The 24135-nt window shown below is 35.1% G+C and overlaps 1 protein-coding gene across 1 annotated transcript in view; it reads right to left on the bottom strand.

The window, feature by feature from the left end:
* Positions 1–24135, bottom strand: part of DOK6 (docking protein 6) — a 242258-nt gene that overhangs the window by 27652 nt on the left and 190471 nt on the right. Inside the window, exon 7 of the mRNA XM_032681379.1 lies at positions 13290–13407. Coding sequence (XP_032537270.1) covers positions 13290–13407 — 118 coding nt within the window. The remainder of the gene's footprint in view (positions 1–13289; positions 13408–24135) is intronic.

Raw genomic sequence — 24135 nt, 5'->3', positions numbered from 1 at the left:
TTATAAAGCCTTTACTGAGCCATATGGTCTTGAGAAGGACTGAGAGCTTTTTTTTTTTGATATTTAAAGTGTTCCTATACCAGCACTACTCTCATAGTTGCTGCAAATTTGGGGCACTTATCTGCTTTCCCAGGAGTCACACCTTCAGCTTGCATGAACTGCAATAATCATATCAGTATCACTGCTGACTTCTATTTAAGGACTTAAACCTTCCAGTGCCCTAAGGAAACATAACCTCTGCAATATTGAGGAAGCAGTAATCTACATCTGGAAGGTAGACTGACTGATTTAGGGCAATTTAAATGTTAGACTAGTTCAGAGCTCTGACCCAATTTCATTTATCCCAAAACTTGTGCGTCAGCTCTTGCATTCCTGCTGGAGGTCAGATCGTTAAACACTGATCTGAGCCCCACGACTGCCACAGTAAGGACAAAAATTCAAAATGGAGATTTGGGTCATGGTGCCATGACACACCATTGAGGCACAGATGCATCATTTGATCACACAGACTGAATCTAGATCAGGCCTCAGAATATGAGCTTGTTTACAGTGAGTAAGTGAGAACACACAGCAGAGTGTTCATGCCACATGCCTTGAACTTGGCATTGTGCCAGCAACTGGAGACCAGACAATACCTGATTTGATATAATATCCAAATGATACCTCATTTGGCATAAAGTCCGCCTTCACAAAACTACTTATCAAAGTATTTTGAATGAATGTGAACTATTTTAATGAGTATGTGTCAGTTCAGCACTCTGAATCACAGAGCCATGACATTTCTTATCAGGCAATAGGCACTTTCAAACTGAACTTCCTGTTTTGTCAAATTCTAGTCCTATTCCATACATCAAGATGGTCATCAGAAAACAAGGCAACATTTTAATCAAGACACTGCTACTGTTTATAATATCTCTAAGTTGTGCATAAAAATCCATGCAGGGATTCTTCTCTCATTATGAATGAACAAGCAAAAAAAAAGAAACATCAGACACGAAGACCTTTCATTGAATTAGAAGCTGAAGATTTGAAGACTTTTAACTTAACGATGCTCATTAATATCACCGAATATAGACTACTAGATAGACTTTCTTCTTGCCTTTCACTTCATTTTTCAGTGTACTGATGTTCATACTGAATATGAAAGACCTGAATTGCTTATCACCTTGTCAAAGGCATCTACATTTTGGTCTAAAGGTGCAATGTTGTGGGAACCATAATTCTTCCATTGTGATCATCCAGATCAGAAATTGTTTCTTTTTGTCTTTGTACCTGATGTGCCTGTCCTTAGGAAAGAAGCTTCCGGTTATCCTGTGGCAGTAAATCTGTCTATTGCACTTTCCAGAGACACTAGATTTAGCACGCAGCAAACACCAGCGATATTGTTTTGTACGTAGCCAAAATGCCAGCATAAAAAAATTAAGTCATAGTTTGGAATAAAAAACAAAACATCTGCTAAACAAAGAAAACTTTTGAATGACAGGAACAGGCTTCAAATAAAAAATACTTTTAGCACATTAAAAAGGTAACTATGAACCATTACATTTATGATATGAAATTGTACAAGTACAGAAAAGCAACTGTGGTGAAATAAACACTTCTGATATGTTATGTAGGGTAGAAATAAAAATATATGTCTCTTCAGCAAAAACACTTGGAAGTCTTCTTAGCAAAGCAATGCTGACCTAGAATAGATTGGTATCTGGCTCTCATTTTGTTCTGCTGCATGATCAGGAATACTGGACCTAACATTTGAATAATAGGGAATAAATCCATGTATGATCTATGAGAAATGAAAACAATGTTACAGAGAAAAGAACTGACAAAAGATTTTATCAAAAATATAATGTATATTGGGCAACTCATAAAAGACAACTGTGCCTCGCAGATGGTCTAAGATTTACAATACATTGTGCATGGTCACATACTTTACATAAATAAACGTAATAATATGATAGGTAACACAGCTTTCTGCTTAACTCCAATTTTGACTGAATAATATTTTTGATCTAATACACACTTCTGCAAGGAAAAAAAAAACCCTGGATGTGAGTTATTCAAGCTTGCAGTCATTTAGAACTGGATATATAATTTACAAGACATATAATATACATAATCAGGGTCTAGTACATCTTGATGTATTTTAGCTATACAGTTTAGAAGAGATTTCACATTGAAATAACATCTGTATTACAATAGTGCATTCAAAATTAATTGACAACAATATACAAAATTCAAATCTTATCTATGATTATGTATTTCATTTTGATCTGCATAAGACTTTTAAAAAAAATTTTTAAGGTTTAAAAAACCTGTTAACATTTTTGTATGACAGTTTGGAGAATGACTGATATACTTGTATGCATTAGTTTTGTATTCAGTTTCTGTTAGCAAAACTCTAGACCAAAAAAACCCTGCCTGTAACTATCTGAAAAAAAAAAAAATCCTGTAAGTACATGTGTTTAAGCAAAATGCATATTTCCATTTCAGACAAAATGCTATGAACTAATAAGTTTCTCCCAGGAAAAAATCTCTGGAAAAATAACTCTGGGTTAATGGCTTCAGTGGCCACTTCAAGAAACAACAAATTTCAAACAGTATGTGCTAAAACTGTTCATAAACTCTAGCATCATGGTCGAAGAACAGTGCTTGGTTGTCAGATGAGAGATGACACAATAATTGTCAGAATTCAATGATTCTTCCCCAGGCAGGTGAAAACTGCAAATGCTATGGGAACAGTCAGACGGTGAGTCATGCTGCCTCCAAGAGTAAGGTAATTTACTCTTCTGAGGTCAGCAAAAACAGGGTTCAAAGCTGATTTTATCTACCACTTCAGGATGAAAAATACTTTTAAACAGCAAGTCACAGAGTTTGGTGTTAGAGCTCCTACTGACTAGGGGCTGTTTTCAGGGAGATAAGGGCATCATCACCTCCCTGCTGTTGAGGCTGAATATTGCTTTACTGACAGTTTAATGGACCTATTCTCTAGGTATTAACCTATACTGCAACACTGCATGTGTTGGGACAATTTCATGCTGCATGATAGTACTGAGAAGGCTTTATTAAACCATTTAACCATTCCCACAGTTGCAGTGATATTCTCAGTTTTGGTGGTTTTGTCTTTTTGTTTTGGTTTGGTTTTTTGTTCTGGTTTGTTTTTCTTTTTTTTTCTTTTGTTTTGTTTTGAGCTTTTTGTTTTTTGCTTTTTGCTTTTTTTTTTGGTGGGTTTTTTGGGGGGTCCAACCACATCAATGTAGAAAAAAAGTGAAAGAAATGTCTTTCATATGGATAATTTTAAGGTCAAAGCAAATATGGGGATGTTCTATCACATAAAATGCATCAAGATCCATAACTATCAGAATAAATACTAACCTCAGTCAAAAAAGGCTCTGCATAATTACATGGGCCACTGAAAAAATGCCCAGAAGTAGGGGTTCTGTTTATGCTACAGTGACTGTGGACATGAGCTATAGGGAAAGTTTTTCGTTTGTTTGTTTGTTTGTTTGCTTGTTTTGTTTTGTTTTGTTTTGTTTGTTTTTCCATGTGCAAGGATGACTTGCAACAGCTGAGGACCAATGCCTTAACAAATTAACTTCTTTTTTTTTGCCTAGTTAGGAAGGTTTTCTTTTACATCTTGTACGGGTGTGAATTAAATAAACAAAATGAGTAAGCATCTTATATTCATAGCAATGATAATATTCAAGTTTTCTGTACATTTTCCTTTTTTATAGTAGTCATGCACCAGCAGCATACTGTCATTCATGTCCCTGGCAACATTCTTATTTACTGCAATTTCAGCAAAAACCATGTCACACTTTGAAGATAGAAGCTTAAATTGTCTTCCTCTTTGATATTTTATTACACAATAAACACACCTGGAAAATATATGGCATATTCCTACAGTTCAGTACAAGGTTTGAAGTACAACTAAGGTAATAAGAGTATGTAAAGAGGCATCTTGAGCTGTTCTTTACATTTCTTCAGCCCTAAAACCTTGGTGCTGGTCCAATCCATGAACATAACATGAAATAGTTCTTTGCTTTGAAATGTTAGCCAGCAAATCAGGAAACAAAATGATAAAGAAGCTCAAGAAGAATCCCTTTTCCTCATTCTTACACTAGAAGAAGAAAAGATCTATGGCCTAGAAGTTACAAGAACTTTGTAGTCACAGGTATTCTCATCAGTATCCTAGGGAGTCAAAAGGCATTACTAGTACATGAAGATCAATATATATTAGGAGTGAAAAATCACACACTGGTACAGGTAATGTCCAGCATTTCCTGTCCCTGACCCTATTCCCCTCCCCTCTTCCCCATTTATTTGTTAAAAATGGGTTATTTTGGTTAGTACCTAGTGACATGAAAAAAAAAGACTCTTCAGAAACAGATTGACATTTAAACCAAAATGCATGTTTGATCAAAGGAAAGTGTTTTTATAAGAGGCATGAAAGGGATGAAAAACTGCCGAGCTATGTCTCAGAATTAAATACCTGCTCTGATGAATAGGGAATAATGAGACAGTTGACAAGACTGAATGAAATACATTTTCATATCCTAACCCAAACCTGATTATCCTTTCCATCATAAAATATCTGTGACATCAAATATTTGGTGATGATAGGACTGTCATCTCACAAACAGAAACCCTGCAAACCTGTTGAGACATCCTGGAACAGTATAACAGCAATAATGGACAAAAACAAGTGGCCATAAGCTGTCAACAACCAATCATTTAAATTGAGGCTGCATTTACAACAATTGCAGTGAGAATAGGACTTTTCAAATTAAAAGATTCGACACTTATGTAAACTGAGTCTGAATCATATTTTCAGCAACAACTTTACTTGTGAATATTCCCAAAACCTGGCATGTCCACATATGAAAAGTGGAGGTAGAACGCACATTTTAGGTACCTGCATTCCTGGTTTGATGCCATCAGTCCATAACCAAGAAACTAGAAATCTGACAACTTCCCATTAGTCATCATGCAGAAATCTTACTAAAAAAGCAAAAGCCATTCCTACTTTAGCAAAAAGTTAGGCAAGCATATGGAGACACAGGTGCTACTCTGGCATGTGCATAATAAGTATTTAGGAAGAAAATATTTTGTTATTGCTATCTATTTATACAGATGTGTGGAAAAGTGGCAAAATGAGGTAAAAATGAAAACTTGCTTCATGCAATTTTCACTAACTTCTATGGAGAAGAACCATACGCAGTAATGATAACTTTAGAGAATTTCAGTACAGACAAGAATAAAGCCTATAGAATTTTAATGCTTAATTAGTGAAATGTAAAAACAATAAGCAGTGTTGTAAGACAGAAGAAGAGTATTTTTCTTCAAAGCTGAAACCAAACAGCTGATAAAAATCCTATTTTAATTATATTTCATTCAGGAAAGTCAAAACATATGGTATAGCCATAACTAACTAACCATGTGTCTTCTTGATGTTGAAAACACACCTTTGCACAATCCTCAACTAAAGCATTTAAGTGATAAAGGAGACACTTTGAGTGCATGATGACATCCCTACTCTGCTTTGATACTTATAATGTAAATTCCAGAGCATGAAACTCCAGTTCCTACCAAATCCTTTATCTCTTATCTCTCTCCCAGTCCAGTATTGCATTTTCTTTTGTTCCATATAGCTTTATAACAGAATATTTCATTTTTTCTTAAACTCAGGGCAATGAACTTTTCATTAAAATCCTTTCCCAAAAAGCATCTTCAAAGAATTTTGAAGGATAAACAAACATCCAGCAGCTAAACAGCAAACTTGCTTCTAGTATTCAAACATGGAACAGCAAGGACTTGGCAGACTTCAGTTTTGGAAAAGATGAAAAACTTTTACTTTAGTGAAATCTTGCTAACTCTGCATTGGGAGGACATTTCCCTTGTTATTCATAGTTCCTATTTCTGTGAAATTTATCTTAGTTTCTTACAATGCATCATTTTGATCAAATAAAAAGTTGGCAGGATATAAAAAATCACCAAGATGAAAAGGCTTTTTTGAACAAATAGAGAATGAAAGACATTCTAAGATTTTTTGAACATTTTTTTCCTCTCTACTGAATAATACTATGATTTTTAATCAGTTCTGCGCAGCTGAAATTCACTGTGGAGTTATAAAGATCATATTCTTATGGCTTGATTAAACCGAACATACTGAGTAGAGTGTTCATGGGGCTTAAATTGGCCTTACCATGAAAATAAATAGGTCTGTACTAGTAACAGACTATATGTCATGTGCCACAAATATTGTCATCATAATTTTGTTGTATATTAGTAAAGTGAGACACATGTAAAAGAAAATGTTACAGAAACTGAAGGTTAATGTATTTGAGATCGTATAATGCTCCTTCTATAAAAAAGATACGTTTTAAACTCCCAAATAATCAAGTAAGAAACAATGTCATGCCACTCCAGACAAGCTGTTAAATATACATTTATATGATCCTACTTTATGTCATAAAGATTAGAACATGAAGGAGGGAGGTGGATCTTTTTTCCACTTAAAGTTGAACACAATCAATTGCATTTGACATCCTTCGGCTTGGCTTCTTTCCCTGTTGCTGCTGGCACAGCTGGTATTATTAATATTCTCCCACTCTTCCTGTTACACAGTTTATTTTCAAACTTACATTTTTTCTAGTTTATAAAACATTTTTATGAACACATTCTACTGAAGTGTCAATTTCAGTAATTTTTTTTCTTTATGTAATAATTAATGAAAGAAAAAGAAGTATAACCAGGTACTGCAAAGAAATACTAAAGAAAACACATCTTTTTGCCCAGGTAATTTTTTCACAAATATTCAGGCTTCCCCTCACCCCAAATTGTCTTAAAGAGGGTTTAATCATTCATGACTTTGGGTAATCATTTGACTGGTTTGTCAGCATAGAAATATTTCAATTTGTTTGAAATTACAAAAATGAACTGACAATCCTCTTGATTCTAAGTGTGATAACATATTTAACACAAAATCAGACAGTCGTAGCTAGAGCAGTCCAGATTTATCGGTGAAACGATTTAATAGAAAAAAGCAATTCTCACAAAATTGATCTTTCAAAAAGTATTTCAATTTTCTCTTTGATATAACATTGCAAACCTTTCTTTTTCAGACAACCCATCACTAGCTGGCAGCATCCATGGAGATGGTTATGCTTATTGTCCCATTACTCATATTCTTTTATTGAGCTACAGCTCTCACAATACACTGCAGGTCCTTGAATTATATGATACAGCAGAGATCAAATGAATGTAGCACAACTGTAGTAAGTCTTAAGCAAACTCAGGGTAAAGATTCCTGGTTTCACTTAAGTTGAGCTAGGGCTCACTCTAACAGTGAGTGAGAAGCTATTGTCATTATGTATTTATGAAGTCATTAATCTAAGACATAAAAGGAGACTTATAGCTAAGAATCTGTGTAGTTTGCACTGAAGTTTGCACATTTGTTGGTTTTTGGAGGGAAGAGGAGGCAATCAGCCAATATTTAATTGCTCTCCTTACACTGTTGTAAGTTGAGACTACAGTGACTTCTATGCTTTCTGTCTAGCACAGAATAAAGCCATCGACAAGTGATGTCACTGAAGGATCATCTTCTGAGAAAAAGGTCATCGAAATATTGGGCTTAAATGAAATCAGAACTTCTGTATTTGACAATGAAATATACTTTATGAATATTCTTGGCTTCTCCTGCCACCCCGTTTTTCACAGCTCATAACTGCAACAACCTCTTAACTCAGCAATTTATCTGAATGAACAGGAATATGTCAAGATACTCTTTAGAATTTGTCAGTAGTGCTCTTAATTAGCTACAGCAGTCATTGTTGAACAAAATGAAATTATTTTTTACTAGTTTCTGAGTAATACACTTCCCACTTCCAATGTGGGAATTAAAATCAGTCTAGTGATGCACTACTTTGCACAGAAATTCAAAGCTACTGCATAAGAATCGAGAAGCACATTATACAGTCATTCTAAATAATGTAGCTCTTATGTAGTTTATACTCAGTAAGGATCTTGTTTCAGGTGTCCTTTACTCATATCTCAGATTTTATAGGCTTCATTTACTAATGTGAAAGTCCTGATGAGATTCAGCAAAGGAAATGGGAATGTGGCAGGCTATAAAGCATTTCAGCTTTAGCTGCTGGTAGACACTTAGGAAACATTACTGAGAGATCAGGTTTATATAACAGATATATTCTAACATTTTATGTTATTCACATTATTCAGGCACCAAGATTAGATGGGGAAATGGATTCTGTAGTCTGTTGCTGGGCTTATGAACAAACAATGGAAATGCCAAAATGACGAATGTTCTCCCATTCATTTTACATACTTTAATTTGCAGAAAACTGCAGAAGCCTATATGAGAATTTCCTGCAGGATTAGCTTAAAGAGGGTTGAACAGGATGATTCAAACCCCTCTAAATATTTAGCAACTTGAATATTCTCTGATTATTTTTAGTGACATATCAGAGTTTCTACTTTGAAAAGGCTGGAAACCTATGCAGGTGGGAGAAGTTATTTGTGTATGACTTTGTCTCCCTTTTACATATAACACCTTTTAGCTGAATGAGTTAACACTACATGTTATCTTGCTTAAAATATAGTGGAAAAAAAAAAGAGAGAGAAGGGTGAGTTCTCACCTAACAAGGCCAAAAGACAAGGGGCAATGCAGGCTTGCTTACCAAGGCTGAAGGGGAGCCAGAGCTTCCCTCTGTTTTGATTTGCAAAACCAGGTTTCTTGCACCTTTAGTGTGAAATACAATAGCTAATTGTGTATCAACAGCAAAATTCCTACAGACTTCATAGAGGACATTTTTTATTTCTGTCTGGTTTTGGTTTTGATAGGTACTTAGAATCTTAAGTGATGTTTCTCGCTTAAGTCTTATCTCATTGAAGACCATAACTTTATTTCTCAGAATTCCTCACTAAATTTAAAAATACAACTCTAGTGCTTAGCAGGCATCTTAGTATTTTTCTTTGTAATTTATTTACTTTGATAAGAGTTTCCAACAAAATGTGGTAATCATTTGTGATAGAACAAATAAGCATTTGTTATAAACAAACTGTGATAAGCAATTTACTGCAGAAAAAAGCATTAGTGTTCTTTTTTTAGAGGAAAACTGTAAGATGTTACTAGTGCAATTCTTACATAAATATATGCTCCTTCACATGAGTACTCTTATAGAAATGAATAGGATTGCTTATGTGAGTAGGTGTTCATCACTTTGAGTATGAATAGCAAAACCAAAGTTCAAAAAATGAGCATCAGCCAGAACAAACACAACAGGAGTGACTGAAAGCATTTCTTAATTTTGAATTTCTTGGAAAAAGACCAGGCTGTAATTAGATTTTCTGAACATAATTTCCTCAGGGATTTCAATAACTGCAATACAAAAAGCTAATGAGCATTTCAATACCAAAAATTTATTTGGCCTTAATTTTATAATAATATACAAACTGACTCTGTTTAACATTTGTATCATCCAAACTCTATAGGGTAAGAACTAGAGTTCTTCAGATAGCTGAAAATTCAGTCTGCTGAATTCTCCCTTTTTCATCCTAAGCGAATTTAAAGGCCTAAAAAAAAAAGGATTTATTCTCTTTAATGTATTTTATTGTATAAAACCACATGTGCTTTGCTTGTCAATTTTAAATATCTTGTGTAGCAGTGCTAAATTTTATGCCAGGTATTAGCAACAAATGAGTTATAAGGAAACATGTAGGGTATTTTTTTCCCATGCTTATATGGCTCTTGTATTTTTTTCTTCTTAAGCATGATTTCAGTTAACAAGGTTAATCTTGGCTTCTAATTTTCATGCTTTTGTAGATCTTGATGTATAGGGTGCATAACATAGCAATGAACGTTTATCTTCTGTTGGGTTCAAATTCTTTATTCTTTTTTATATTTATGAAAATGTACAATTCATTTATGTCATACTCATGTATGCACAAAAATGGTGTAGAGATCTTCTTCTTTTTTTTCTCTCTTAGTTAAGCTATTTTTTGATTAAAAATATGCAAGGACACTATTTAATTTCTGAACTGTAATTAAAGGTAATATATACACTTTAGAAAGAGGCATTGTGATTTGTGAAGCCAGGGGTATCAACTGGGATTTTAAGCGAAATCACTCCAACACAGAAGTTTAGATCAGAATTTAACCTGATAACTGTGCTATTTTTTGGCATGGCAACAATTCCCCTTTTTATTGTGCAGTGCTGAGGCTCGTCCCATGCCCAGTATCACATCAGACAGAGAGGAAAGGCGACAGGCAGTACTGAAAGGGCAGCACTGTGTCAGCTAATGAGGCCCCACATCTCAGCCTCCACAGCGGCTGCAGATCACAGATGGAAACTGTCCAACCTGCAGCACTGTACTATGAAATTTGAAGAGAATGCTGGTAGTGATGTGCTGACACTGGTAAGAAACAACCACCAAGTTGTTCCAATTGACAAGATTAGATGACTAAATTACTTTTATCTTAGTAGTGCAATCAAGAACTGAAAGAGTGCAAGGAAGGTGTAAACGGAAGAAAAGCTGTATAAAGATAGAAACCAGCCCATCTCATTTTAAGATATTTTGCACAACCTGTGTTCATTTAGTACTACTATTCTGTGTGTTAGTCCCTACAGGTTTTTACATGTATTTTCATGGGCTAATGGAGGGTGATAGACCCAATACCCATTTATTGAATTACCTTTTCTCATCTGAAATGTAGTCTTTAAAAAAACCAAAAACCATAAAACCCCCTATCTTCTTACTCCACAGCATATTCATTATCAGATCAACTCACACTACTAATTAAGTTAAATCTGACTGCTAAATAACTCCCAAAGAGCCAATTTATCTCAGGTAGTATGAGCACATATTCATTTCTTCTTGTACATCACCAGCTGTTATTAATTAAATTCTGGTCACTTCAGACTGCAAGTTTGAAATAATTGCCACTATGGAAACACTTGCACTTAACAGTGAGCTTGGCTATTACTTTACTGATATTGATAGTTGTCTGAATACAGGTAGACACCACTCCAGTTAGAATCATAGAATAGACTGGGTTGGAAAAGACCTCCAAGATCATCAAGTCCAACCCCTGATCCAACTCCAATTACTATATCATGGCACTAAGGGCCACGTCCAATCTCTTTTTAAAAACCTCCAGGGATGGTGAATCCACCACCTCTCTGGGTAGGCCATTCCAATGCCTGATAACCCTCTCTGTAAAGTTATTTCATTTCAGAGTTTGTGAGATATTTAGAGGTATGTGGGGAAATTCCAAATTTGTTTCTTGAATGTACGAAGCTTTGTCATAAATGCCTATGCAGTGCAGAACTACGTTTGACAGATTATCCTGTAAAGAAAACATCTCCTCTCTGAGAGGACATATACCTTTTGAAGCTCAGAGGAGATCACAGCAGCAGAAAGTGAGTTTTTCCTTCTGCAACAGCCCCTCTCAGCTGGTTGCTGTAATAAGGTGAGGGTTGAAGTGATGCTCACAATCTGCTTCCTTTCTACCCACCTTACACCCACATCTATGAAGCTTCTGTGGGCTGATGGTTTGACAACCCTGCAGTGCAAAGACTGCCAGTATGACAAGGTATTAGGAGGGAAAGGTGTACTTTGAGCTCCCTTTAGTTTCTGTACTAATACATTGCATTTAATTAGTCATTGCAGCAGAAGGAAGGTTAAAGGAGATCTTCATTACAGATAATGAATAATGTTCTTGCATGGAAAAGTTTTGCAACCAGAGGGAGACAAAGTTGTCCTGTGAATGCACTTCCTAGCCCACTGGTAAGACTGAATTAATCTCTTCTGAAATCAATTACACTTTCTCAAGTTTAAGTCATCATAGTGCATATGATGAAAATCATATGTAAATAAAAATCTTAAGTTCTGAAATATTTATTAGTCCCATGTTTCAGTGGAAGTGTTAATAAAATCTGCATACTTCCAGAAAGTAAAATCCTCACATTTTTATTAATACACTTCCAATATGTTGAATCCCGCATGGCTACTTGCTATAGATATTGAACTATTACTTCATATAAAAAGTTTTGCTTTCCCTCATTTTGAAGGCCATTTATAAGAAAAGAAAGATTGTAGAGAATGAACATAACACATTTACTGTCTTGTTGATGAAGAAAAGACGCATCAAGAACACAAGGGGAACTCTAACATCTCTACAAATAAACTTCCTTTTGCATTCTAATGGAGTCCATGAAAAAATACCACTGATATGATGAATATTTTTAAGGTGATGTACAAGTAAACTTTTTTTGCCCAAACAACTTCTAGAAAATTATTTTATTTTTTTTTCCATTGCTGGTATTTAAACGTAAGACTATGACCATGATTAGAAATTATCTTTGTCTTTGCTCTATGGGGGATGATGGGAAACAAATGCTTTACCCTTTAATGAGTCACCCACTGAATTCACAGCTCACCTGCTCGTTTTAATTTATGCGATAATTTACAAAACAAAACATTTCATGTCTTTCATCTATATACTGCATTTCACTTATTTTCATGAAAATATGTACCCTCTTTTTGCACAGGATACTCTTGTTTGTGAGCAGTTTCTAACCTCCTATCCAAATGTAAAATGTTTATGCAAATACATTACTAAGAAAGAAGTGAACGCCTTTAGAAGTTTACAAAGGAATATGTTTATGAAAGGCTATTTTTAAAAGGTCTACATTTAAAATGTAACAATAATTTCAGTTTCCTAAAAGATACAAATCAATTTCAGCTTAAGAGCAGTGAATTATCATCATCAAGTTTTGTTAATTATAGCATTTAAAGGCTTAAGCAAATCTAAACATGCGATAGAAAACTGGAGACAGAAAAAGATGATGTCTATACAGAAGGCCTATAACCAAGAATAGCTCTTATTCCTAGAATTACTTTGTTTTAATCTTGCAACTCATATAGCCACTTTATGTAGATTTAATTAGGCACCCTGAGGTTGCCCAAATACTTGCCCCGTCTTATTGGAAGAAAATACTAAAACAACCTGACATTTATTAGCTACTGAGAAGCTACACTGAGCCAAATTGTCTATCCAGCTTTATGTGGTGATTCTGGGAATAATTTTCACCATTAGTTTACAAAATGACTAAAAGAAACCTGTTTTATGTAAATTTGGGAATCCTGCTGAGGTTCCCGACAACTGATAAAGTGAAATGGAGAGAAAATAACCAGTGCAAATAAAAAGCAATTTTCATGAATTCTGGTCAAATGGAAAGAAGCTAATGGACATGGCATTATAAGCAACTTGCCTTGTAAACTGTAGATTTCTCCAACGCTGCTCTGCCGGGTGATGTGATGCCAATATGCACTACGAGGAAGTGAGATCGACTTGGATAAAGTCATTGGTTCAGACAGACTGGTCTGGAGCTAAAAGCCAAAGCAAACATAAATGGAAGATCATACATAAGCATAATTGATAGATAATGTCAAAACTGTAAATTGAACCTATGTTGTCATGAAGATACTATTTCCTGAGTTACCATGGGCTTTATACAATCATTTGAACTGTGTTATAAGCATCAGCATCGTGAGTGATCAGGAAAAAGCTGCAAAAGTGTGTCTAAATATATAGGTTCATTAGCACAGGTTAATATTAGGACATCAGAATACGTTCCTATTTATCTACAACTATTCTTGTTGCTGCCAGAAGTTTTTTTATTTTCTTCTTTAATTTTATGATAATGATGGATTAGCACATGCCTGAAATCTTAAACCCCTCAAACAATCACATTTCTTTTTGGTCATTTAGCCTGCATGTGGGATTGAATACCTAGAAAGATGCTAAGAGAGAATCTGAGACAACCAGCAGAGAATTAGCAATGAAGAGTCATTAATCTCCTAATCCTCCTTTGAAGGGGAGGCATCTCATCACCAGTAGCAGCCTCCAGCCTCAACAGCAAATTTTCCTAGTCAGAGGGACTTCATGTAACTGAAATAGTGAATTGCATGGTAAGTGTACATGAGTTACAGCACAGAAACCTGATAGGTGGAATGTAAGCCTTATTAAAGATCTCTGTCTCCAACAAACTATTGATGTGAGTGAAAGATAAGACTAAGCTATAGACAAAAAAGAAAGAGGACGGATTAAAGCATTCTGGATATTCCTCTCTGGATATTCCTGTATGTTATGCTTTCTGTGTCTAGAAGAAATTAGAATGCATCTGCAAATTTTTTATATCTCTGGCTTTACAGAATAAAAAGTGTGATCAATAATTTTTGGGATCTAACAAATCATTATAACATTGTGGGAATAATTTTTTTCAGAGGATATCTGGAAGGATCAAAACTGAAGGACCAATTATGTTTGAAGATTTAGAATGAAAAACTTAGTTTCAGGAGTGGCACCAGGATGATGAGCTTGGCACTCTGAAAGGGTGTGCTTAGAAACATTTTCAGAGAGTTCAGCTACAGAGCAGAAGGTATTTAGGTCTAGACCATTTACGGCAGGCTAGTGATTAACTCCTAGGGGTTTCTCATTCAGAATCATAATGCCAAATTAAAAAAGCTCTTTTTATCTATACAAACTCATGTTATTCTGTAATTTTAAAAAAACTCAAACAAACAAAACACAAAAAACCCCAAAAACTTTCAGAGACAGTATCCACACAAAGATCTAAAATTATTTAAATTTTGAGTATTAACAAACACTGTGTGGCATATATTTTGTTTCAGATCAATCTGCTGTAATTACTTCTGTTGTTGTTTTCTTGAGAACTGTCATCAAAATTACTCCCTGTCTACAGCTAAAGTCTATTCTGCTCATTTATAGCCAAGTATTACATTTCAGCTGTTGGTAGTGCAGATCATCACTGGAAGATATTTGATATCAAGTAAAGAGCTTGCAAAAACATTTCCTCCATTAAAAAAGAAGTTTAAAATCCTTATCACAAGAATTCTATTTTTAGGGAGAGTTGAGGATTTAAAGTTTACTGATGCACAGAATTTCCTTTATTGTAGAGATCAGAACAATAACAAAACTTCTAAATTATTTTACCGTAGTAGTATAGCAAAGGTAGTAAGGGTAATTTTGTTGAGTAAGAAAATTACATAAAATCATCTAACTTCAGTTTACAGGTGATTTATCCATAGTTTATTCACCCAAAAGGTAAATTAAAGTCTTGACACAATGAGCAAAACTTTTTCCTTGCATGCATTCTGAAAAAAACAATTCCAGTAAAGAGAACCATGTTCTATGCCTAGTGTTTATCATCTTAAAGCTAAATCCATGGACTGAAAGGAAGTGATTTAACTTATATCATTATTCCTGATCTAGGGTAATTAGTTCCTGCCTGATCTGACCAATACTGATGCAGAAGAACTTTATTTGTAAACATTAAAGCTTTGGAATAATAAAAAAAAAATAAATCTGTTCTCATTATAAAAAAAGGTAAGAACTGCTCTAGTGCAGAAGATTGCACTGCAAGCATTTGCAGTACTTTGTTTCCTCAGATTCTCTAATTAAAGAACAACTTCTGATACCATCTTTTGGATAAGAAGTATCACCATATGTTAACTGCAGTAGGACCAGATGAATCATATTTCTTTGGTGGCTCCATAGAGAAAAAATGCAATTTCTGGTTTATTAAAATATCATCTTCAGAAAAAAAATACTTCAAAATACAATGCCAATTTTGTTTTTAATTTGAGACTTTAAAATGCAAAAGTAAATGTATGGATTTGAAGACCTTATCACCTTGTATATCATATAAAGGATGATAATATAGTAGCACATTAAGTTGTCCTTGAAGTTATTCTTACTGAATGGTAGACTACTATTAGCTGTAATTTTGTTTTTACTCTGTTTTATCCATATAAAAATCCCATTATTTATCAAATATAATTGACAATGGCAGAATGCTTACTTCTACAAACTACTGTTTGTAAAAATATTCCTGTGTTCAAAGGAAATTGGATAATCTACTGACAAAAATCTATTTTCTCTAGAGAACAACTTATACATTAGACTATGTGTGTTTCAGATAAAAAACTTGAAACCAGGGCAAAGAAAACAGACATATAAATATCCATATTATCAATTGTTCATATACTATTGAATAGCACTTTACTATATAAATAATTATAGCTTAAACTAGAACGTAAAGTACAGAGATCTACCATTTCAAAATCACTTTTCCCCAGCTACAAAGGAAATTCTAGTAGTTAACGATGCTAAAATAGAAAACCAAACCAAACCAACAACTTGTAAATCAGGAAAGATTTACAGAACTGTTTAATTCTTAAAAAATTAGATGCTCAGGTTCAAGACCTCTGGTGTTTCAGACCAGTGAAAGACATCACGCTCATAAGTTCAGAGACTTTGTCCTAGGTCCTTTTCATTTTTTTTCTATGCCTCAGAATAAAACAATTAGCTTCTCCTTTATACATTTTTGACCCAGATAACTCAAAAAGAGAACTTTGTGCTACATAATATCAAATAAATAACCTTTAAATTTTCTTCTTTTCTCAAATCATGTAGAGCATCAGTTTCCTGCACATATTTCTTTCTGTTCTTAATTTAATACAAATATAACAGTTAAAAATATATTTTAAAAAATTTTACCTATTTCATAAAGCCTATTTACCATGTAGAAAATCAACACCTCTGAGTATGGATCTCTTCTTACATAACAGGCCAATGTTCAGCTGTTTCTTCCAACACTGACACATTTTCCTCAGGAACTGACAAAACAAGCTTAGGTGCATTAGCATCAACTGTACAGAAAGGGCCCATAATGGCAGAGGTAGCACAGACACACAGAAGAGATAAATGTTTTGATCTGGGAATGAATTTGAAACTATTCTGCGCCTCTACTCTGCTCTGCTGAGACCCCACCTGTAGTATTGAGCCCAGGTCTCGAGTCCTCAGCATAAGAAGGACAGGGATTTGCTGGAGCACATCCAGAGGTGTGACACAAAAATGATCAGTAGGCTGAAATATCTCTCCTGTGAAGACAGACTGAGACAATTGGAGTTGTTCAGCCTGGAGAAAAGAAAGTTTCAGGGAGATCTTATTGTGGCCTTTCAGTACTTTAAGTGGTCTTATAAGAAAGATGGGACAGACATTTTAGCATACATTTAGCCTGTTGTAATAGGAGAAGGGGTAAAAAGAGAGTAAACTTAAATTGGACATGAGGAAGAGATTTTTTATGATGGGGGTGGTAAGGTTGCCCAGAGAGGTGGTGGATGCCCCATCCCTGGTCACATTCAAGGTCAAGTTGGACAGGGTTTTGAGCAACCTGGTCTAGTTGAAGATGTCCCTACTTATTGCAGGGGTGTTGGACTAGATGGCCTTTAAAGCTCCCTTCCAACCCAAAGCATTATATGATTTCACTGAGGGTTGTTTTGCTGTGTTTCATCTATGTACTCACCTCAATCTTTGGTATCTAGGTATAGAAATATGGAGGAAAGTAAAAGCAGTGTACCAAATTAAACATACGTAATATAGTAACATAGCATTAAATAAAACACGCATCTAGAATGAAGAAGGTGCATCCAGAACTTATGAGGGAGAAAGTGGTGATGGAATTAGAACTTAGGTTAAAAGAAAAGTAGAAATGCATACATCAAAACCACATCAACTCGGGGATTTTTTTGGTGGGAATATAAGAAAAATCCATTACTGAGGAATTTTTATCTAGCATAAAATAATAGTAGTTAGCTTTCCTTTATTTCCTTCTGAATCTGTCTTTGATAAAATACCTTTCACATAGTGAACATTACATTTCTTTCTCGTACCCAAATGCAATATCCAAACCCCAAATATCTAAATATTAAGTCATATGAAGCCTTTGCTTTGCCAGTGACAACTTGATAATTCTTAAAGGTCTATTTGATTAAAACAGAACCAAAAAAATAGTATGTCTATTAATGTGTCACTGTAAGTAGTTCCCTATAGTTTTTATTATTATTCTTTCATGAGACAAGGCTTAAGGACCAAATTTTCTTTTAATTACCACAGGCCATCTCCATTGACTTAAATAGATTTTTTACTCAGATATCAGTAATGAATACAATTCCAAGAATGGAGGTTGTTAACTGTATTAGGGTTCTGGGCTTTGATCTTTTTAGCATATTATTCTCTCTCTTTTTTTTTTTATTTTTTTTTCCATTAAAAAATATCAAAACACTAAAGGTGGCAGAAAACATTTGGCTCAGGGAGATCAACTGAGAAATATACAGTTCTTTCCACTTTTTTAGCCCACAATAAAGACGGTTTGCTTTTTACAGATATGCTCTGAAAATAGGTTAGTTTATTATGGATAGAAAACCCTGCCTCATTTCACATTCTCATTAATGTCTTTAAACAAATAGCAAGCGAACTAGGTCACAGAAGACTAATGAGAGTTTTAGTCTTAAAATATGAATCAAATACCACTATTTAGATTTTTTTTTCTTTATAACTCCCAAGAAGGTTGCTTTATGTGTTATGTCTTGAAGAGAAAGAGGACTTGAGAAATATATTTCACCTCTCAAGTGTCAATTAGCCGACAGTGGAATAGCATAGACTCATTTTACTGGTATCCACACTAAAATATTACTAGAGTTTAAGAATCACACTATCTAGTAGGTAGCATCAGCTGAGGTACCAGCTCAGATATCAGCTGAGTTAGAGAACAAGAAGGAGGGAAGAAGTTTTTTAAAATGACTTTTCTCATTTTCTCATAATGACCATAGCTTCTCAAAAGCAGCTACTGCTGTCTCACATTCAACTTGTATACTATGACCCATAGATCTATTTTACAAAAAGCAGTTCTGATCCAGTACTGTGAAGCAGATTGCTCCTTCTTAAGCACAGTTTTGCCTCTGTTTCCGTTGAAATCAATTCTGCTGCTCCAAACAATTTTTCAATTTGTCATTTTGAATTCTGTCTCTTCATTGATCCACTTCCATATTATCTTATAAATGTAAGATCTGGAAGCCTAGTAATTAGATTGTGCCTTGATCTAGAACTTCAGTGAAAATACTTAATAAAACTGGATGTAGGATATATTCCTATGAAAGTCCAGTGAGAATATTCTTTCCTTTGGTGATGGGTTAGTAATACTCTTTGGTTATAATTTTCCTATAGCCCTTTGTTCATGATCACTTAACTTGCTTAGAAAATAGTTATGTGTTACTTGGACTCTATTCATTATGTAAAGGTGCCTACTATTAATATAAACATCTGTAGGTTATCAGCATACTATTTATTTGCTATGCACTGCTTTATATTTATTTTTACGTTTTTATCCAGCTTGCTGTTCCTGACAGAAAACACAATATTGGCAAAGCCCCCACTAATATATGACCTCACTAGTCTTCTGAAAACACTTGTAGAAAAGCTAGCCGTGAAAGTAATTTGAGTGATGTCAGCCTCTATAACATATTTCTAGCATTTGGGTTTTCAGTAGCGGTTCCAGACTTGCTATTACCTTTTAGAGAGTTACTTAATCAATTATGGAGGAAAAAAAATCAAACTAGTAACACTGCTTTGCAACGCCAAGGTGGATGATGATTACTCTTTGGTGGTGAATAACATTATCTACGAATAACAAAGCAATGGTGAAAGGAAAGCATTCTGAAGGGAGATTCAGTGGGACTGATTTTTTTTTTTTCCTAATCTCCTTGGCCACATTATAAAGATAGAATTGGGACACTTTGCCCTTTTTCTGGCAGAAATGTGTTGGGTTCTTTTTTTTTCCTTTCTTCTAAAAGAAGCTCATAATAGATCGATGTTGTCTGACAGAATGGCTTAATGTTGGAGGAAAATTAGATGGATTTTACAGCATATTGGGATTATATTTATTGAATGTCTGTGAGTGTCTTTGCCCATATTCTATCACAACATTGTGGGTTTGTTCCTTTCATGAAAGAAGCTTCCTGCCTCCGGAAACTATACTAATTACTGTGAGGGTAGAAGGTCAGATTCTTACATCTTTCAATGGTTTGCACCGTATTATATACACAAGCAAATACTTTATCCATTTTTCATTGCACAAAACCATTCACAAATAAAATGGGAGATGATGCCAAGATGAACAGAGCCGAGACTATTTCAAGCCTGACTACATAGCCGGTCTTGGTGGAAGCAAATACAATGGAACCAATTTCTTCAAGAAATACATGGAGAATCCAGTATTGCACAGACATTATTTGAGGTTACTGATTCTTCTTTCTTTTGCCATGAAAGGAGCTTTTATGAAAGAGAGGTATTGGACAAAGGAAGAGATTTTTCAGACAGACATTTGTTGACCTGAAAATATACAGCATTTGGGGACAAGAGTGTGTAGAACTATAATATAATTTCTCCAAATAGCATCATCCAGGGCACAGTTTCCAGGCGTTAAAAGTAAAAATCTGGGATTTTTGAAGGTCCTTAGTACTGGTACACTTTTTTAAAGACATGGCTCTTTCCAGAAGGGTACTGGGGATGATCAGAGCAAAAAAAATTGTTTTCACCTCTGTACACGGGAAGATAATTTGAAGGGTGGACTATTTGGTAGATAAGGAATCAGATGGATGGATATAAGCAGACAGTTGTAGTCAATAATTCTAAGTCCAGGTGGAGGTTGGTGATGTCTCTTAGGGCTGTCTTGGGACCAGTGCTCTTCAGTATCTTCATCAATGACATGGACAGTGAAAGCAAGTACACCCTTCAGCAAGTTTGTAGATGATACAAAGCTGACCTCAGCAGTTGACACAACAGAAGGACAGGATGTCATCCAGAAGGACCTGGACAAGCTTGAAAATTTGGCCCACAAGTACCTAATGAATTTCAACAAGTCTAAGTGCAAGGTGCTGCACTTAGGTGGGGCAATCCCAGACATGAGTACAGACTGGGAGAACTCACTGAGAGCATCCCTGCAGAGAAAAACTTGGAGGTTCTTGTGGATGAAAAGCTGGACATGAGCCAGCTAAGTATGCCTGCAAACCAGAATGTCAAATACATCTGGGCCAGCAGGTTGAGGGAAGTGATTCTCTCTCTGTACTCTGCCCACCTGGAGTACTCTGTCCAGCTCTAGATCCCCCAGCATAAGAAGGATGTGAATCTGTTAGAGTGGATCCAGAGGAGGCCATGAAGATCATTAGAGGGATGGAGCACCTTACCAATGAAGACAGGCTAAGAGAGCCTGTTGTTTAGCCTGGAGAAGAGAAGGTTTCATCTTATCAATGTTTGTAAATACCTGAAGGGAGGGTGCAAAGAAGACAGAACCAAGCTCTTTACAGTGGTGTCCAATGACAGGACCAGGGGCAATGTGAACAAACTGAAACACAGGAGATTCCCTCTGAACACTAGGAAACACTCTTACTGTTAGGTGGCACAGATTTTCCAGGGTGGTTGTGAAGTCTCCCACCTTGTAGATATTCAAAAAGCCATCTGGACAAAGCCAGCTGGGCAACCAGCTTTGGTGGCCCTGCCTGAGTCAGGGTGGTTTGAAAAGATGACTTACAGAGGTCCTTTGCATCCTCAGCCAGTCTGTGATCATCATCTCCAAAACTATAGAGAAGGTTTTACTGAATAGGGAGAGTGCCAGATCTGTCTTCTGAACAGTGTAAGGATAAGTAAGTTGGATTTGGAAAGAACAGACTGAAATGCATCAGTTGGAGAGATCAAAGAAAGAGACTATTAACAAAGGCTGGTATTCTTCAAACAGAGCAAGTCTTTTTTTTAGGAATTCAACCTGACAGTTTTGGTATTCCAGAAGATGCTCTTTCATGAGGTTTGTCAAGCCAAATTTAAAAATAGTGAAGCTTGCCATCAGTGCTGACATGCAGTCTTGTCCTCCTTCCTCTGTCTGTTTTTCCCTCTCCTTGCTCTACTGAGCATTCCCTTCTCTTACAAAGCTGCTAGAGTCTGACCCCAACCTGATATGCTCTGGTAAAGTCTTCAAAGTATGCAATTTTTTTTGCATTGACTTACTTGCCAAAATATATGGCATATCTTAAACAGGTATTTAGGACACTCAAAGTCCCAATATTTTACTTGAGAGTACTGTAAGGACAACCTTTCTGACTTCGTAGAAGTTTTAGAACTGGTATGGTAGAAGTCATGGTATGAAAAAATGTCTCTCAGTGGAGAACACAAAAACACTCTTTAGCATGCAGCAATAAAAGTGAAATATGGATGAACACAGACTGTCCATTCTCCCCAGCTGGCAGAACCATACTGGAAGAAGTTTGGGGCTGAAAAATCTGAATTCTAAAAAATGCTAGAATCTCCATTCACTGTTCAATGCACAGTCATTTGACTTTCATTACTTCTGATGAAGTAAATGACTTGGATGTCATGAAATTTCTTATGAAATTTTTCTTCTATTGTCTAAACCAGATCAGTAGTTTCCAATTACACATATTTGTGGAAATCACATTTCTTTTAGCTTCTTCATTTCAGTATACAGAAATTGCCAACGAATGAACTTTAATAAAATGACAGGAAGACTATTTTCTGAATACTTGCTGAAACAATAATCATCAATAACCTTTCATGAATATTCCTTATTAAGCTTATCAGTGCGTGACTCCAGTATTCAGTAACACACATAGTCTTGCTGACCTCTACTTTCTGACATTTTCAGAAGTTAGTTTTATATGTCATACAAAGACAATTCAATTAAAAAGAAGAAATAGCAAACCTGGAATACATAAAAATTACTATTAGGGTGTAAAGTCTTCTCAGATGACTCTTCAATATCTTCCAAAAGAACACATTTACTTCCTTTTAATTAGTTACTTTTAAACATTTAAAATTCATCTTAAATCACACATACTGGGGCTAGTTATATATGTGTGATATAATATATTTTTGTAGGGAGGGGGCTAAAAAATATGCCTGCACATATGAACACACAAATAAATGCATTAATTTAATTTAAGGAAATTAAATCATAATTAATTTAATATTTACTTCAGCAGTTCCATTGCCTTTAGTGAGCTTTGACAGATTTAAAATCAACTGAGACACTGGTATATAACAATAAAGGATAATTCTTTTCCACTGTGTGTGCTCATATAAAGGAATCACATCATGATCATGTATATAGATAGATATAGCCAGAGCATTCTTGACATCGCTGTTTTAAAATTGCAATAAGCAATCATTAAAAAGCAACGCATACACTTCTAAATAAATATACACAATGAAAATGGGAAATATATGGGTTTTTATAGCCCAGAAAAAACTTACAGTGAGAGACAAGATGCTCCGAATTACAATCCAAAATTCTGCATGTAAAAGAAGCTTGCAAAATTTTTGCTTCCTTACTGATGCTGCACATTAGGAATCCAGTTTAGAAAGGCGGGAGACAGAGAAGTGCTTGTAGATTGCTGTATCTTTCTACATACTTGCATCAGTCCAATAAATCCTACCATTAGCAACCTTTCTTCATCTAATTTCATTTTCAGACAAAAAATCAGTTGGCAGAAGTTGGTTGACACAGTAGAAGTTGTAGATGCACGACCATATGCCATATAACTCAAGCTCTGTGAAATCCATAGTTACCATTTAATGAAAAAATCTTTTGCCTCTGTTTCAGCTTCACGAAACAAAGGAAACAGAATTATACCTGTTGCCATGGAAATCTGTAACTCCATTGGTTTTTTTTTCTTCATGTCATACAAAATGTATGTAAAGGTGATCACCACACAATATGTGGGAAACATTACAGAAATGCCATCTTTTTACCAAGGATTTTATAAAACCTCTCTGGTAGTAGCAATTGCAACTTTTACACTTATGTTCTACTAGGAAATAATTAAGAATAATGAAGAGACTACAAGTTCTTTCATTTTACAAGGAAGAACCTATGCTTATTTGTCAATGGATTTTGAATCACAAAGACTGTAGACATATGTATTCAACAGCCACTCATATGAATCCATATGAATCTTGCCTGACAGCTGCCTTTATGGAAATGGATTCTGACAGACTGAATATGCTATGAAACTATCAGCTTTTACCCTGAGACAGTCATAAGAAACAGAGCGATGTATGCTTCTGACACTGCACGGAAAATCTTCATTAATTCCTTGCTGCTGAATGCTGTGGAACTGAAACATTTTTGAAAAACCTTTTCCTGCAGTTTAGGTGGAACAGTACTCCACTACATTTAACATCAT

The sequence above is a fragment of the Chiroxiphia lanceolata genome, chromosome 1 (assembly GCF_009829145.1).
Source record: "Chiroxiphia lanceolata isolate bChiLan1 chromosome 1, bChiLan1.pri, whole genome shotgun sequence".
NCBI classification, from domain to species: Eukaryota; Metazoa; Chordata; class Aves; order Passeriformes; family Pipridae; genus Chiroxiphia; species Chiroxiphia lanceolata.
This window is presented reverse-complemented; position numbering and strand designations above follow the sequence as displayed.